A 19,180-nucleotide genomic window follows, 5' to 3' on the forward strand; every position below is an offset into this window, starting at 1 on the left:
GCTATCAGAAAGAACGAGTTCTCAACATTTGCTACAACATGGACGGCACTGGAGGAGATAATGCTAAGTGAAATAAGTCAAGCAGAGAAAGACAACTATCATATGATTTCTCTCATCTATGGAACATAAGAACTAGGATGATCGGTAGGGGAAGAAAGGGATAAAGAAAGGGGGGGTAATCAGAAGGGGGAATGAAACATGAGAGACTATGGACTATGAGAAACAAACTGAGGACTTCAGGGGGGGGGGGTGGGGGAATGGGATAGACCGGTGATGGGTAGTAAGGAGGGCACGTATTGCATGGTGCACTGGGTGTTATACACAACTAATGAATCATCGAGCCTTACATCGGAAACCGGGGATGTACTGTATGGTGACTAATATAATATAATAAAAAATCATTAAAAAAAAAAAAAGAAAAGCAGGGGAGTGAAAAATCATGAAAGACGTAACAGACAAAAGATGGATATCAATTTTAAGCCTGAAAATTTTAAGGTGTTAACCTTAAAATGAAAACTGCCAGTATTTTTACCAGCAAAAATGGGTGTATTCGGGAATACAGGTAATCCAGGACGAGCAAGCAACAGCAAAAACCACAGGTAAGTCCGGAGACCAAAAGAGAGGACCACTCTTTTACAGAGGAAAGGAGGGAGTTTGGAGGGGCTGTTAGAAACTAAAAGTCCAGTGGAGCAAACTAGGAGCTGAAGTGGAGTGGCTTTTCATTGGCTGAGTTGGGACTGTCTCTCACTGGCTGGGCTATGGCCTAGCAAACTTCTTCCTCCTGCTGAGATAATAAAGTGTTTCCAGAGCAAAGCCCCTCTCTTCCCCTTGGATCTGCAATTGATGAGCGGTAGGGGATGAGAGCTCCCCCTGCTGGCCTCCCAACTCCATTCTAAATGAGGTTTCTTTTTATTAATTTTCACAAAGGAGATGCTTCTCTACTTGGGAGATGGAGCAAACTATACACTGAGTCATTCTAAGGGAATCATACCTATGGAGCACAATTGTTACCTAGAGTACAATACCTACACAGAGTTAATTAGAACGTTTGCAAAAGTTTGAAGATCCATGATCCAAGGTAGGATTGAAGTCTTGGCAACAAGAAATCTCATAAGGCTCTTCTAAGCTTTGGTCTACTGATCAGATGTTTAAAAGAACAAAGGATTTTGTGGCTGTTGTTGTTATAGCTACAGAAATACTGCAATTGACAAAACTCAGATGGCTTTTCACAGCAGAACTGAGGGAAATGTTTGTCCAGACATCAACGGGATTTGGATTTGCAGTTTCTCTTTAAAAAAAATCTACCATTGCCAACAGTACCTATTGTCATTCCCCTAACGTGAATTATGATAATCTAAGCTTGAAAATTACAATTTTTTGCACAAATATTTAAACGTGGGCACTGAGGTCATTTCATATAAATTCTACCTAAAATGTCTCTAGAAAATTTCTAGAATAAAAAAAAAATCTAGAAATTATTATTTAACTAAGAGATGGGATTGTTATTTCTGTTTTCCAGGCATAGAGCAGTTGAGACTGGCTTCAAAGCATCACCAAGCCTTTGGTATTTAGTTTGAAAAGGAGCTCAACCATATAGCAGCGGAAGTAGACAACTGGAGTCTTTAAGAACTTTGAAGATTAACTACATAATGAGAAGCATTTTAGCTCCATTTCATCCCTATACACCCATAATATTGCCCTTCTGGTTATGGAAACTGCAGGATTCAGGCAGGAATACTGGGTCAGGATAAGGTTAAGGGTGAAATCGTACCTCAAATATGGGACAGAGGCTTGTTCTGTTTTGTTTGCCTCATTATCCCCAGGGACTAGAAAATACCTGGCACATAATACTCGATTACACTATAATATTAAAAATCTGTTTGACCTGAAAATTTCCTTTATGATTCAGGAAGCTCTTCTTCTAGACCCAGCCCTTAGTGTGGAAACTTCTCAGTCCAAGATTTGCCAAAGCATTTCCTATCCTGACATTCAAGTTCCCTCAAATTATTAAGTCACAAGCCTGACAAACTGATCACAACCATAGCAGACTTCACGTGTACTTAATTTTTGTCTTAGCATAGATGACAATTGAGACAGTAAAAATTCGTCTCTTATCTGGTTTATGTGAGATGAGACCTCGTCGTACTAAATTTGGTCTCTATTGATCCCAACCGCGGGTAGCTTCTCTGAGTCTACATTGACAGAAGAGAATGGGGATAAAGAATTCCTCAAAATTCAGTCCTGAAGGAAAATAAACGTAATCCATTCGGTTTTGCTTATTCTGGAAGCAGGTATTCTAATCAATCAATCAGGAACCCTATGCCGTGCTTCTCCGCAGAAAGCTTTCAGGGAAAGATTCAGCACCACGTGAGTTTTTGTAGAAACGGAGTTGCGAGGAGAGGACTAGTGGAGAATACCTTTGGACTTGGCTTCAGGCTCATCCTGAGCATTTACCGTCTGGCTCCCGCGGCACGACAAGCCAGGCGGTTGATGTCTACACGTTTACCTCCTAGCTGGAGACGGACAGTTACCCCACTTGACCACCAGGCACCCGCTGATCTGGGTCTAAGCAAACCATGCAATCTTCAGGGTGCTCTTTGGGGAATGTTTAACTGGCTACCTGCTGAGAAGCCAGAAGCCGTGATTTTCGTTGTGGAGTTTGGGGTGATCCATTCTTTTATTTATTCGTGCACATAATTTATTTTGTGTGCGAACTGTGTGCCAGCACTGTGCTCACATTAAGCATTTGCGATGTAGAAGCCAGCTCCCCCTGCGACAAGCAAATCCTTGTAAACCTCGGGGTGGGTTCTGTTCCTGAGCACGAACTAGATTTAGCTTAGATTGTTCAGAATATTCTGTATGCTGGCCATTTCCATAGTCCTTATTCCATGTGATACCCATATTTTAGAAAGTTTTCTAAATGAGTTGGAGTAATTAATGAGTCAGCTCAAGGTCTCAGAGGTAAGGAACAGGCCTCCTCCTCCACATGCAGAGTTCGCTCTACCAAACCCCATTACGCACTGGAGATACTGCCCTGGAACCAGCCTCCTAAGTCAGTGCTTTCTCTTCTTAATATCTGCCAGACCTGAAGAAAAATGTGAGGCAAATCACTGTATTTTATAAGGCCAGGAAATTCCAACATTCTCTAAAGAAAGAGATTAAACATAGGAATAAAATGCAAAGAGTAAGTAGTAATTTGAGAAATATGGCTAACGAAGGTAGATAAAAATAGGTTAAACATAAAACTAATTTTTAAAATTTTGATAAGATAAAGAGATCCCTAAGAAGCCAAATCTCTGATGGACTAAAAGGGTCAATGGCTAAAGACGTAAAACTAAGTTCTTCCATGTCTTAAGAGAGGGGTCGGTCACAGGTTGAAAACCCTAATTAGAGTTTCTTGGACAAAGAGCTCCTGAGTTTGGGGGCACCTGGGTGGCACAGCGGTTAAGCGTCTGCCTTTGGCTCAGGGCGTGATCCCGGTGTGCTGGGATCGAGCCCCACATCAGGCTCCTCCGCTATGAGCCTGCTTCTTCCTCTCCCACTCCCCCTGCTTGGGTTCCCTCTCTCTCTGGCTGTCTCTATCTCTGTCGAATAAATAAATAAAATCTTTAAAAAAAAAAAAAAGAGCTCCTGAGTTTGAAGCTCAAACACTGTATACCAATAGTTTTTCAGACTACAGTATAGGTCCTTGGCTTAGCACACAATTCTCTTCAAAACCCGGTGTTAACATCCTTTCCCAACTTGGCCCAACCCTCCAGACGAATTTCTGTGTGTCTCCTGAGCCCTTATAAAGGCCCGTGCAAGTTTGGGTTTCCACGCTGTGTTACAGTGATTCATTCCTTACCCACAGTCCCCGTTAGATGGAGGGGACTTGGAGGTCGGAGACCGGATCTTCGCCGATAACGTGTACTGAGTACACAGCCAGGTGCCCAATACTGCTCAAATTGCTCTTCTCACTTAATTTTCAAAACAAGTCTGTCACCTAGGTAACATCCCCATTTTGCAGATAAGAAAACGGATGTCTATGACTATGACATAGTCTATGGACTCTGAGAAACAAACTGAGTGCTTCAGAGGGGAGGGGGGTGGGGGAATGGAATAGGCTGGTGATGGGTAGTAAGGAGGGCACATATTGCATGGTGCACTGGGTGTTATACGCAACAAATGAATCATCGAACTTTATATCGGAAACCGGGGATGTACTGTACGGTGACTAACATAATATAATAAAAAATCATTTAAAAAAAAAGAAAAAGAAAACAGACGAAAGGGATTAAATAACATGCTCAAGGCTAGCACCTAGTAACCCAAATCTAGATTTCAAATCCAGAATGCCTAACTCCAAAGCCTTATCACATAACGACACAAGGTTTCCTCTTTTAATCGTATTTTCATTTCCAAACCCTAACTTGGTCTCTAGCATGGAGCAGATGTCCAATAAGTGTTGAGATGATGATTGAATGAAAGCCCAAAACAGTTGCTCCTCACTCCCCACCCCACCTCCTTGTATCTCAACCTTCATAGCAGAAGATTTACTGTCCAGACTGAAATTAAATTAGATTGCTTTCCTTAACTACATACTGACAAACTTATAAAAGGAGACAGCTCAGAAATATATTATGTGGCAAGAGGATATCCGTCCAGAGCTAAGTTCTCCACACATAATCCACTAAGTGGGATTTGAGAGTTGGCTGTATCTGGTAACCATACTTAGATCCAAATATCTCAAGATCTTCATGAAATATTCATGGCTTTATGTTTCTGAAACCCTCACTGCAATTCATAAATACTAACAATAATATCTTTAAAAGAGCAAAAAGGATGGGGGGAGGGCTTCTGGAATTAAGTGATTTGATTTGGAAAGATCTGTCAGTAAATCTCTGGCTAAGACTGAAATAGATACTATAAATCTGACTATGTAGTCTCAAGAGGGAAGAGCTAGTTTTCTCCCCCTAGCTCACCATCTCGATGCTTCACTACATTATTTCTTCTTTCTAGGTCCCTTTTTTCCTTCTTTCCCTCTTATCTCATTTGCGCCCTCTGCCAAACATAGGGAGTATGAAGTAGGGAAAAATGGGACAACCCCTGTGGAATGCATACAGAAGAAAATTCCTAAATTTCTCAGAGAATATTCACCCTTTTCCTTTCTGCTCTCCTGGTCTTTTCCCGAAACTAGTATTTTATAAAACTGTTACTGAAAACTTGCTTCATAGGTAAATCAAGTGTTCTCTTAAATGGTCCCAGAGGCAAATTTTCTCTGAGCACAGCAGTCTGTCAGAACCATACTGGGATTCTAACATTCTATATTTTTTTCATCCATCTTACTGCAGGAACAATAAGACCAACCAGATATGAAGTCAACCTTCCACTGGCATTCTTCCAACATTAATCAAGTAATGCTTTCTTTTCTTAAAACCTTCTCATTGTGGAAGAGACCGCCAGAATTTAACCAAGGAATGTCAAAATGAAAAAAGAAAATATAATTGTATCATTTACATGGAAAAAGTGCATGAATCTCTCTAAGTCTTATCACAGTATTAGAAATCTGATTATCATAATAGAATGGACCTGAAGGACATAATTTTTCTTTAGTCAACAAATGAACTTAAAATCATAATATTGAGCAGATAATAAAGTACACATCAACTGGTTTTCAGATCCACCAAAAAGTATCAATGTGATTTAGATAGCCTTAAAATGTTAACACAAAATCAATACTTGACATATTAATATATTTAAATTTTATGCTGAAAGTGCATTAAAGATTTAATGGAGGAAAATAAAATTATTCTAAGGTTCCAAATTAAGTGGAGTTAATGCCACAAACAACATATCATTTTCACTGTTTCCTAAACTAAAAGTTCTAAAGCACAGTAGGGGAAAAAATGTGCAATTTTTCACTGGTATAAAAATAATTTAACTCTCCTGTGATTGAAAAAAGTGAACTATGATTAGTTGTCAGTTTTGCAAGGTAGTATTGAAAATGTTTTGCTTTTTGTATTAATAACAATCAAAATGCCTATAATTTTTTAAAATTAATTTCCCAGAAGTCTATTCATACCTCTTTGTTGTAAGAGTGAATAAGCAAAGCAAGCAAGCAATGCTATATAAAGAGTATGTCAATGCTTTTGAATTATAATTGGGCATGTGGGAAGATATTCAGGGTATATCATAAAAATACATATAAAAACGAGAGCTAAAATATTAAAATCTATATATCAAAAAAGGAACATTCATGAAGGCTATGTGCCATTAACTCTACTTTGGTTAGCACTCAAAGTTACTTGGATTATTAGAGTTTGGGGAGGAGTGAACTATACAATTGTGCATTTCTTGAAATTGCGGGATAACTGCATTGTCATCCATAATCAGCGTCTCCATTGCCGGTCTGAGCATAGGGACTTATGATCACGCGAGCTTACCTCCACTATCTTTACGTAAACTAAATATTAGATGAGAATTGTAGATTATTTTCAAGGTTCTTTTCTTCCTTTCCCCTCCAATCCCCAACGGCCCTCTTCAGCAGCGATCTGGGCCCCCATCTGCTGGTCAGCTTGAGAACTCATGAACTTCATTTATCCTGTTGGTTTGATTTCTGCTATTACTTGATGTTGGCACCCATTCCCATTTGCACAAACATTGCACATCTTGCGTGCTTTCAAATATTTTTAATGTGCAGCCACAAAATCAAATCTTGAATTTTATCTTTGGTTTTCTCTAAATTAAGTGCCCTAAGTTTCTCTAAAACACAGGAGAAAGATAATTAACTTGAGGCAATCTTATTTATGCTGAGTCTTTTCTTGAAGATTTGCAAATAATTCTGCAAGGATTTAAAGAGTCTAGGAAGCATTTTCACTTGAAGAAAACTATCTCTCAAATGACTCAATACCCCTTGTTTTTTATTATTTTTGCTTCTGAGTTTTCATTTCAAAAGAAGGAAAAGAACTCCTGTGAGACCAACTATATGATCTCCAAGGTGCCTACCAGCTCTACAATTCTGCAGTTTTATGAAAGTAGGTTGATGAAGATAATGCCCAAGAAAGATTTTATTCTGAAATCACATCTGTCTGACTCAAACCCAAAAACCTAGGGTTTGAACTAAGGATATTTTAAAGCCAAATAAGTAAATTTCTGCATTATTCATTATCTGGTTAACAAGATAAATGAAGAAACATTTCTCCTAAGATTTTGATGATATGTTTTCTTAAAATAGCCTTGCTTTTCTTTGTCGAATTTTCCTTTTGTTTTCCCTTTTATTCTTTCTCATGATTATATTCTTTAGGGGTGGTTCAAATGTCTTCCCCCTGAAATATTAACACTCCAGCTTCTTATCACCACCCTGACATTATTATAACGTGCTCTTAAATGGATTTCATAATTCATCTGCAATGAGCCATAGTGTTTCATTTTGAACAATTAGAACAGACATTCACATCCAAGGAAAATGAATAGATATTTTACTTGGGATTACTTGAAATTTTTTCTTTTTTTGTCTGTTTCTCTAATCCAGTTAAAACTTCTATTTCTAAAGAAAAGCCATCTATCTACTCACAGAATATTAGCAAAGTAAATCAGTCTTGGAGAAACAGGTAAGAAAATTTCACCATGAAATTTTCATTCAAACGAAGTTAAATGGTTCTGGAATAAGAGAGGTATCCATTCAAATATGTTTTTACTACATTCCAGACCTTAGTTCCCTTAAGGCAAAGATACTTAGCTTAACTAAATATCCACATTATAGAATCAGTACACACATTCAGTGAGCAAGGCAGCAGTTACGCTTTCAGATTTATTTTAGTTGCAAAATGTTCCTACACTACATTCTCACTCCTGCTACAATAACCTCCAGAAACCATCCTGACAGCACTCAAACAAGATCCAGCCTCTCTGATTTTTAGAAACGCACACACCCACACCCACCACTGTTCGATACTCCCTGTCTCCTCCTGCATGCACACCGCCCTATGGAGAGACGGTCAGGCCCTAAGTGTCCTCACCCATCTCGTACTTGTGCCTCAGTCTCCTACAGTCTCACTTTTTATCCCACTTCCCTGGTGAACTTGCACTTTCGAAGGACCGCTGTGTTTCTAAAAGCTCATGGAAACTTTTGCTTTCCCAGGTCTTTGACCCCCCATTAAGGTCTAGTACAACCGGCGCTCCTTATTCTCGGATTTCTGTAATAACACACTCCTGATTTTGCACCCACTTCTCTGGCTTCTTCTCCACCCACACTTAAATGCCCCAACTCCTCAGAACTAATCCTCTTTGTTTCTCCTTCTCTGCTCTCTCTGCAGGGGTTCCCTTCCCTTACATGGTTCCCTTATACCAAAGTCCTCCTAAGTTTATGTTTGGCTTCATACTTCACTTCAGGGCTCCAGGTCCAAATAGCCAACTCGAATTAAATCTCAAGTTGGATGTTTCATGACAACTGATGAGCTAACCAGCTCCTCCAATCGTTGTTCCCTCAACATGCTTCTGTTCTACTCTTTCACATCTAGTTGCTCCTAGAGGATACATGAGGTCATCCTTGATACCTAATTATTCCTTCCTCACATAACCAGTAATCAAGAGCTGCTTGTTTTACCTCCAAACGTCTCATGTGTATTCAGTTTTCTATATCTCCTGCCATCCACTCATCTGACCCACTACCATCTCTCTCCCAGAAAATTGGACCTCCTAAATTGTCTCCTCATATCCATTCTCCATATGCTAGTGAAAATAATATTTTAAAAATCCAAAATAGGTCATGCTACCAATTTAAAGATGTCAATGTCTGCCCATTAGGATTAAAAATAAGATTACTAACCTGGACTACACAGCCTCCATTACAGGGATAGAACTTGCGTGGCCGGCCTTAACTTGTGAGCCTTTCCCCCTCACTCCACACAGTCCAGGCACACTGGGTTTCTTTTAGTTCTTCAGTTGTCCCATGTTCTTTGTCTTTGCTGCACCAGCTCTTCCCTGGAGTCAGCAAACACCTTGTCATCCTTCAGACCACAGTAAAATATCATGTCTCCATTTATCCCCAACTCCCCAGACCTAGTTATGGGGACATGTATTCCGTCACAGCACCCCACATTTCTCCTTCATGATACTCAGCACAACCACAGTCAAGTAATTATTTATGTATTTTGTGTTGAATTTGCATGTGTGGCAGGATACTATTAAGATATTAATTTATGTTTTTTCCAGGTATTTTCTATTATGCTTTGGTCCTCCATATCAGGCAACTAGACAATGAGACATTTATTATCTGGGGGGAAAAAAAGATTATTACAGTGGAAAACAGGAAAACAAGAGTCAAATTCTTGTCTTTTAAAATCCAAGGCTTTCAGGGCACCTGGGTGGCTCAGTTAAGCATCTGCCTTTGGTTCATGTCATGATCTCAGGGTCCTGGGATCAAGCCCCATGTTGGGTTCCCTGCTCAGCAGGGAGTCTGCTGTCCCTCTGCCCCACTCCTCCTCCTGCCAGCTTGTGTTCACTCTCTTTCAAATAAATCAACTCTTTAAAAATAAAATAAAAATAAAATCCAAGGTTTTTGAAATGCAATCATCAGCCTTCTGGTCTACCCCATCCAACCCTACTACATTAAAAGACTAAAGATTCTAAGGACAGGGGAAGAATGGAGCCAGAGGGACGCACATGAGGTTTGTAGGGTCCTATTGTGATATGTGAGGAGGGAGTATGGGAGGACTTCCAGGTAGTTTGGGGAATCTGAGAGCAGAATTCCCAAGTAGAGCCTGGAAAGGAGGGAAGCATTGGAATACTTCCTGACACATGTCCTGATGAAGGAGAGAACAGTTCCTGCTGGTGGGAGCATCTGGACAGATGGGTCAAAAGTTTCTTTTAGACCCAGGAAGAGCATGAAAATAGATGAGAAAGAGCTGAGACCAAGAGGTCACCACAGATGGGAGAAAAGATTATCTCAGGGGATGATCACATGGACAGCTGATGACCTGATATCAGCACCAAACAATTACAACTCTTCCCAAACCTTATCCTATCATGAGCACCCAGTACTTAGGAAAATATCCGCGCAATACCCGAGGAGTCATTTTCTAGTAAGTGGTGGAATGGAGGTTTTAAGTAGACAATGTGCCATTCAGAAATTGGCCGTTCCAATCTCTAAGAGTTGCTTATACAGCATAATGTTCTCTTGTTCCCTCTCTCTCTCTTGTAGTTGAATTTCTGAGGTCAGCCATCCAAGGCAAGGATGGCAGCTGCCCTCTTATCAAGAACCCAGACCCTACTGAGAAGTGACTACCATCTATAAGGTTTCTTCATGATGTAAGATGGTTATTGAATTTTAGGCCTAAAATAGTACAAAAGGGGAAAAGACAAGAAAGAACCCATGCCAGTTCTCTGTCCACCTCTTATGGAGTCTTCCTAGAAGTCCCTCTAAGCAATTTTCTCTTAATCTCCTAGCTACAGAAAAGGCTGAGAAATGGGAGCTTTTAGCTGGGCTCCAAGAAAATAGGTTCTTCTATTGAGAAGCAAGGAGAGAACAGACACAGGATAGTAGCTTATAGACAGTAAGTTCATTCTGAGGAAGAAAATGGGAAGGTAAAATTGTGCACATAGATTTGTGAGCTGGGAGTCACATACTCCAATCCATCTCCCCCGATAGACTGTAACCTGAGAGAAAGCAGGGTCCGTTTCTCTCTTGTTCACAATTTCGTTCAATTATGTAGCCCAATGTCTGCTACTCACTGGCAATCTACATTTGCTTAATGAATGAATAAAATAATTAGGGAAAGAAATGAGTAAATAGGTATGTGTGGCCTTCCAACACTCAGCGTCATGTAAAATTTACTTGATGTTCTAATGTGGTGTGATAGTGTTAGTGCCGTTCACTGAGTATTTCTGGTGCCCCTTCTCTGGGTCCGTGGTAGGATTACACATCTAGTGCTCCTTGTGTCTGAGTGAAGCTATGGGATTATGGTCAATGAGTTAGTTGTGGGCAGAAGCAATGTACCTATCTTCTGGGCCCAAGGATTCAACTGCCAACATGAGACCCACCAGGGCTCTCATTCCCGCTGCTAGAGGAACTGACAATGTCAGAGCTGGGGTCTCTCCATCAGCTTGGGTCTCTGATAAACGTGACACGAAGCAGGGGAGTGAGTATGTGGCATAAGCAAGGTCTATTTCCTGGATTCACGACTTACTTTCCCCATCACACAAATGTAAGCCCTTTTAATGTAGTCAACTGAGGAAACATTTTAAATACTAGAAAATACATTAAATTTATGTCATGGGTCCACAACCAACGTGATCTCTGAAACAGTGAAGTCAACTTTTAAAAGTCAAGTTAAAAATAATCATTTTGCTATGACTGGCATAATGAAAAACTCCAGCGCAGATGAAGATAGAACACTTAGGGTAAAATGTATTTTCAAGAAAAGCCTTTGCCTTAGTGTTTTAAAGAACCCAGATACAGAGATTTTTTTTTAAATTAGTTGCATTTAAACCAAGATAAGTCATAGCATTGTAACAAGTGGCACAATTAAGTCTTTTCTTTTTCTTTTTTGTTAAGTAGGTTCCACACCTAACGTAGGGCTTGAATTCACAACCCTGAAATACAGCTGCATGTGCTACTAACTGAGCCAGCCAAGCGCCCCTGAAAGGAGTCTTTTTTATCCTTTTTGGTACATATATTAATCACATGTAAATACATTTGCATGTAATTGTAAAATATAAGTATTATTAAGGCGCATAACATAGAAATATTCGTTTTTTAGAGAAAAACACCTCACCGTGGCACCTTTAAAGTATAGGATCTGGCTAATCAGCTTTGTTTCCCACTTTCTAAATCTATAATTAAATGCAGATTCTGAAAAACGATTAAAAGCTATAATATCCTTTACCCTGAAATTGTGTGTACCATAAACATTAAACGCCAATTTGGTTAATATCAAGGAACCTTATCTTTCACATATAGTACAATCAAACCCCTATTCTAAAACCCCAGAGAATTATTACAAGACAATGTCTAGCTTCTTCCAAACCAAGCAATTCTAGTTGCTTTTCACCATTTTCCCCTAACTTACGATTTCAGGGTTATTATGTTCTATGACTTGAATCCCCTGCATAGAAATATCCATAACTAGATACTTAACGCAGGTTTGAGATTTGTTACCCTTTTCTGGAAGAGCTGATTATATTCCAGGAGGATGAAAAAGATGTTACATTGCAGTCTGTTACTTCCGATGAGGAATGGATAAACTACTCAGGAGAGAAGAGTAAATGGAAATAATTGGGAGTTTCTTTCCTTATAACTGAATCTTCTAACTCCTACGTAGATAGTTCACCCAAGTGCAGATCGAAGCTAAACTTGGAACAGGCTCTGAAATTCAGGGTTTGCATGCTACTTTTATTCTCCGGTTTATGTCTAAATGTAATAAATAATTTAAGAGATTTACCATCACTTCTTTCATATAAAAAAGGAAAAATCTGAAGGAGTTTAATGGTGTAGTGTAGGCAGTAAAAAGATGACACTATGAAAATTAAAATATTACTGGAGCCATGGGTTTAAAAGATTTATGAGTATTCTCTCTCCACCAAACTACCCAGCTTTTTTTTTTTTTTTAATGCTACAACATTAAATTTTTGGATCATGTTGGAAACTATAGGCCAAAACTTCTCCCTAACGATGCCAAGGAAATACCAGAGAGCTGAACATTTCCAGATGAGCCCACAGGAAATTCCAATACCCAGGTATTTGAACCTCATTTACTATTTTCTTGAGAGTAGGTGCTTTCAATGGGAGAACACAATAACACAAGGTGAGTAAGTACCCGTATTATTACCGTTCTAGTTCACAGAATGTATTGTTGCAGGGTCCTTAAAAATCACCATAGACACACTATCAGACAGGCTTTTTAGTCCAGAAACCATATGCTCAACTAGACTATGAAAAACCTTATTGCAGATAGGACATATGCTGGCAAAGCCACGAATCACCAGCTGGGCGCTGCTTCCTCAAGGAAGCTCCAGCTGGGTGACATTATGGCATCCTTCCAAGGGCAATGGTTCCCTTTGGGCCATCAGAGAATCAAAAGAGTTTTGGCCCCTTATGGTTCAGTTGATCCGTGTAGTCACTATGCAGACATGTGTTGTGAGAAGATGTTGTGAATGCACTCAGCCTGATGCTTTCCCATGTCTGTTCTTTGGTGTCCTTTGAGACACCCCCCCGCCCCACGGCCCAGTTTGCAGATTGCTGGTCACTTCGATTTTACTTTCTGTTCGATGATACACTATTCAGTTTCCACAGCTATTACGAATCCACTCTGTGCCTCTTTTGACCTTAGGTAATGTAAACCTATATCCTTCCTAACCTTCTTAAAAGAGGCTTAATGGAATTTTGAATTTTTCCTATTGCAAAAATTCTTAGGTTTTTGTCAAAAGAGATTTGAAATACCACATGAAATGATGTACTCACATCCTTCACCACCACCTCCAAATAACTGAATTACATAAATAAAACATTACATAGAAAGTGCTTTGCTACAATTTATGGGAGGTAAATTTAACAAGAACTGGCTCATTGTAGGAAAATTCAACTTATCTTTTCCCAATCTTTTTATTCTATACAGGGAAAGAAATTTATGTCAGCTTAAAAAAAATCTATTACTGCTTCTCATAACTGAATCCATTATTTTTCTCTATGATCCATCAGGCAAAAACAAGAATAATAGATTGCTTTGACAGAACCTTGAACATAAATGTCTCCAAGAATCAAACGTAGTAAGTTAAACTGGTTTCAGGTGTTATTAAAACAAGAATGGATAACCTTCTCTATACATTTCAAAATCAGGTCTTACTAAGAAAGTTATTATTATTAGCTTCTACAAAAAAGACAGATTATATAGTAGTTGAATTTTCACAATTAGATTCTGATTTAAACAAATAAAGCTGTCCTATACATAGTCAACTGATTTATAAACAATTAGTGTTGACCTTACCTTATAAATCTTTCCTGTTTATAAAAAAAAGTCAAGGGGCTCTATTATCAATAGGTCCACATGACCCATTTCAGTTTCAGAGAAGTCTGAATGTATGTACACACACCTACCTACATCTGGGATTTTCTCCTTAATGGATACCTATTCCAGCATCTAATTTTATTCCAAAAAGCCAACCTCCCAACTTGTCTCCAGGAAAAATGGCCACATTTCTAGCTTCAGTGGCAGAACTTATTCTAAGCCAATCGGCACATAACGTTCACATTAAGTCTATTATTCATCGGCGTATACCCCAATTTGCTAAAAGAGAAAAACGAATGATTTTCTTTAAAGATTTATTTATTTATTTGAGAGAGAGAGAGAACAGGGGGAGGAGAGCAGACGGAGAGAGAGAGAGTCCTAAGCCGACTCCGTGCTGAGCACAGAGCCCAACACAGTTCAATCTCACAACCCTGAGATCACGACCTGAGCTGAAACCAAGAGTCGGAGGCTTAACTGACTGCACCACCCAGGCGCCCCCAAAAAGAATGATTTTTATGCAAGGTGAAAATGCAGAGAGAGCGGTTTCCCATTTTCTGCTACTAGATGAGGAGAAAAGAACAGGGAGCCCCAGCTGCTACTGAGCCATCTGTGACTTTGAGAACGAGGACAATGCTGGTGACAGAGAAGACAGATGGAAGGAACGTGGGTCCCCGTCACTCTCACTGAAGTGCTAATGGTATGGTACCTAGAGCCCTCCCTACCTTCAGCCTTCAGTTAGACCTCACGCATGTATGCTTAATGCTTCATCCACTTCGAATGCGGGTTTCTGTAACTCTTTAGATATGTCCTTCTTCTCCTTTAAAGATGAGAGAATCTTCTGTTTCCTCATTGCTTGTTTCATCCACATTGCTTTACAGTAGAGATCTTTGAATATATACCTGATTCTGAAACTACCTTTGAGAATCTTCCCTAATCATCCTAATGGGGCACAAAATTGATCCACCCGTTGCTAGAGATGACAGTAACATTCTTACAGAGGTTAATGCACATTTAAGATGAGTAAAAACCCTCTTGTCCTACCAGACAGAAAATACAGCTTCATAATCAAGGTCAGACACTATTCCTAGCCTCTAGATTTAAAACTGAGCTTGACCTGTACTGTAATCAATTTAAAACTCCGGCCTATATGCCAAAGGTCCATCTTTTTAAAATTATTCAGAAATACAAGCCATAGACATCCTACTGCTCTCTTCTCATTTTCCTAAACTATTTCATACTTATTTCTCAGATTTTGCAGGCTATTAGGTGTTTCTCGCATACTTCCATAGATAATAACTCATCCGCTTTGCAATCTGATTCTTAACATTAGGAGATTAAAACTAATGTAGATGATTCTCAGATGACACATACTGAGGTACAGAAAATCCCATCATTTCCTTCTACAAAATGAGAGAAATTTTAATTCTTTTTCTCAACAGCTGCTTCATTTTTTTATGCATAGGAAAAAATATGTGCAATTACTCCAAGTACAATCAAGTCATTTCACATGGCTTTACCATCATTGTAGTTACAGGATATTTTAAAAGAGGAAAAAAAAATCTCAAAGCACAGGTCCTGCTGTGCAGCAAAGCAATCAGATTCCTTCATAATAACAGCCTGATGGGATTCAGCAATCCGAGGAATAATGAATAACCACTTTAATCAGTAAACAGGAAAATGCTACAACAGTCACTGAGTAAAAATGGACTATCATCTGTTGATCCTCTTGATCGGTATTGCAAACAATAAATAGAAATGTAAGTATTTTTTAAAAAGAAAAATAACTGTGTTTATGTGTTTGATTTTTGCCAGGCAGTGATAAAATATTATCTTAGACTGTCCTGCAGTGTTGCCCAGTCAATGAAATGCATATATATTTTTTTCAGAATACATGGCCAACTTGACCCTATCACTTGAGTATGTCAAGGTAAGCTCTTCTGGCAGTTGATTAATAAGGTTCTATTTCTGGACTGATTATTGAACTCTCTCGTTACTTCATTATTTAATGTTCTTCTTCAGTGTTCATCTTACGAAGTTATCTGTATCTGCAAACGAAAAGTCTGTTTCAAAATAGTCTTCAAGTTTCCAATGCAGTTTCTCAAATGTTGGCCGTTCCTTAGGCTCTGCGTTCCAACACTCCCACATGATGTTGTAGAATTGTGGTGGACAGTTAGGTGGCTGAGGGAGTCTATAGTTTTGACCCAACATCTGGATTACCTGAGCACCTGTCATGCCTAAATAACATAGAACGGAACCAACAAAAAACAAGGTAAAGATCAGGGTCTTAAATTCATAGATAATTATATTCAAGAGTACAAAGCAAACTGATTTCTTTGGTGGAGCTATGAGGTCTACCATCCCCTTCCCAGGCTGCAGAGATTAAACTAAATCTTGCAGCAAGTAATGTCTATAAGACTGCAATTCAAGAGCAAAGGAGAAAGAGGCAATAAACTCCCTCATTAATGCAAATCATCATCATCAAATTTTATCTATTATGCTCCCACAGGCACATGGTGTGGTCAGCCCCATAACTCTGCCCTCTAAGTCTGGGCAAAGCAGTTAAAGTCACACCTAAGTAAGTGACCTGCAGCAGAAAGGCCCACTTCAGAATTAATTACTCACCACTATAAGGCATTTTGCCATAAGTAATGATTTCATAAAGAAGGATTCCAAATGACCACACATCAGACTTAATGCTGAATTTATTAGCGCGAATGGCTTCGGGCGCAGTCCACTTCACTGGCAGCTTTGTTTCGTGTTTGGATTCATAGATGTCTTCATTATCTACCTGTTAAGGCATTAAGGAATCAAGCCAAGTTCAAGTGACATATATATATATATATTTTTTTTTCTTCTTCCTTTTTTTTTTTTTTTTGCTACCTTGTTCATCTGTAACCTGCTTCACATTAAAATTTAGAGGGAAAAGGTTCAAAAAGAGCTTAGTTCTGGGGCGCCTGGGTGGCACAGCGGTTAAGCGCCTGCCTTCGGCTCAGGGCGTGATCCCGGCGTTCTGGGATCGAGCCCCACATCAGGCTCCTCCCGTAGGAGCCTGCTTCTTCCTCTCCCACTCCCCCTGCTTGTGTTCCCTCTCTCACTGGCTGTCTCTATCTCTGTCGAATAAATAAATAAAATCTTTAAAAAAAAAAAAGAGCTTAGTTCAATTGATAATTATGGTAGCAAATTTCAAATCTTGCTTATAAGACTGAGAAACCTATGAGAAGTCGTTAATAAAATATTATTTAGGAGCCTACTATGTGCTAAAAACAGCACTGACAGGAGCACTCTACTACATATGGGAGAACTCACGTGTGATGGTCTTCAGCAAATTAAAAAAAAAAAATGAAAGCGAAGTCTGTTTCCAGACTTACTGCTGGTATTGGAGAGCCACTGACTTTAATAATTACCATGTTGCCACTTTCTAAAACTGAAAAGTAGGATCCAAATGATTTAAATTAATATATCAAGTCACTGGGGTTCTAATTAACTTATTTAAAAAAGAAATAATGAATTCATGAAAATAAAAAGAGAATTACTTATATGTCGTGTTTCACGTTCCACACCCACATTGTAGGGCACAATGTAGAAATTAAAAATTAAATTCAGAGTAAAAGATTTATTAATATATCACTTATGTCAGTGTCTTTTGGCCTGATGTCATGACACGGGGAGAGGGGCAGGAATTAAAAAGTCGATGATTGCTGAAGAATTCTGGCAGCATGAATATTAATTTGGCAGAAAGTGAGCAAAGGTGGCTGGGGTAACTATACAAAATAATGCTGCTTTTTGTAAGGAAAATGGGGGCGAACCAGCAGAGGCTACTGTACTGAAAAGCAGACCACTAATCCAAGCACAAACTAAATCATGTACTTTTCCATCTGGTTAGGCATCATTTTCTCTGTTTCCTTCTCCTTCGTGAAGAAATAGAAGTAGGAGGTCGTTCATCCATAAGACCCTGGGCTACTGAAGTGCTCTAGGGACCACAGAACTTGGAGAAACATTATTTTGAAGAATAACAGTATATTAGTCTGCTGGTATGTTAGACTTTTGACCCGTGACAAAACCTAATTAAAACAAAACAAAATTTACCTTAAAAACCCTTGCAAGTCCAAAATCTGCAACTTTGTAGATATTATGTTCGCCAACCAGGACATTTCTGGCAGCCAGATCTCTGTGAATGTAGTTCTGGGACTCCAGATAAGCCATCCCAGAGGCAACCTGCGCGGCCATATCTACCTGCTGAGTCAGATGGATTTTTGTTCCAGCGTCATCTGAGCAATAAGAGAAATAAGAGACTGACTGGAGAACATGTGAATTATTGAAGTGAATTCTGAGGATTTTGGTGAATGAGCTGTCAGGGGGATTAAGTGCCATAGCACTGATCTGTTGAGCAAAGAAACATAATCAATACAGACCATTCATTTCCTGTGAAGGGTTAATGAAGCAGCAATTTTCAGAGTCCAAACACATTCCGAAGCTGTGGCCCTCACTCCCCTGAAGGAACGTTACACGGAGAAAGAAACAACAGTACCACATCATCCGAACACAGCTCCAAAGATCTGAAAGAGTCCAGGTATCGCCATTTTCCATAGCACGCATCACTGACTCAACTCTTCATGGAAATTGTTTACTCGGCTGCCTCTAGATTCCTTCGAACATTTCAGAGTTTGTTTTAGTCATTGAAGCTATAAAATAATACTAATTTGCATGGCTGAGCCGATGAAAAGTTCTCATTCTTCCAGTATATTGGGGGTTTTTTTCCCTATCACATTGTTCTTAAAAACTAGCTCACTAACAAAAATGAAGGGTCTATCAGTAGTTATAAAATGTGTAAATTACGTTTGTACTCCATTAAGCCTGATATACTTTTTATTTTATTTCCTTTTTTAAGCCTATTATTCTTAGAAATAATTCGCTCATCTCTCCGGGAATGGACATGCCTTTAATAGACATAGTTTCCACCACTACTCATCCTACGTAATTAAGTATAGGAAAGTTAGGCAGTAGACTCGGTCTGAGCATTAGTAGAGAGGGTAGTGTTATTCTGTGCTGACTCTGTGCAGTGGGGTCAGCCTTCCCTGGATACTGTTTCGCTGCCATACTGTTAGTAGATGTCTTCAGATTTCTGGAGAATTAAAAAGGTCTCCTATAAATCCAAGCTATCATATCTCTGACTCAATAAGCCAAATATTACCAAAGCT

The 19,180-nt window shown here is 39.1% G+C and overlaps 1 protein-coding gene across 2 annotated transcripts in view; it reads right to left on the minus strand.

Annotated features, from left to right (window-relative positions):
* Window positions 1–14,279: 14,279 nt before the first annotated feature.
* Window positions 14,280–19,180, minus strand: part of FRK (fyn related Src family tyrosine kinase) — a 138,266-nt gene continuing 133,365 nt past the window's right edge. For both annotated transcript variants that reach the window (XM_087865413.1, XM_045798509.2), the window contains 3 exons: window positions 18,069–18,250; window positions 16,605–16,770; window positions 14,280–16,216 (listed from right to left, as the gene is read on the minus strand). In XM_087865413.1, coding sequence (XP_087721539.1) covers window positions 16,005–16,216; window positions 16,605–16,770; window positions 18,069–18,250 — 560 coding nt within the window. In that variant the 3' untranslated portion in view covers window positions 14,280–16,004. The remainder of the gene's footprint in view (window positions 16,217–16,604; window positions 16,771–18,068; window positions 18,251–19,180) is intronic.

Source organism: Ursus americanus, chromosome 11 (genome assembly GCF_024610735.1).
Source record: "Ursus americanus isolate L20-20 chromosome 11, mUrsAme1.1.p, whole genome shotgun sequence".
Lineage (NCBI taxonomy): Eukaryota > Metazoa > Chordata > Mammalia > Carnivora > Ursidae > Ursus > Ursus americanus.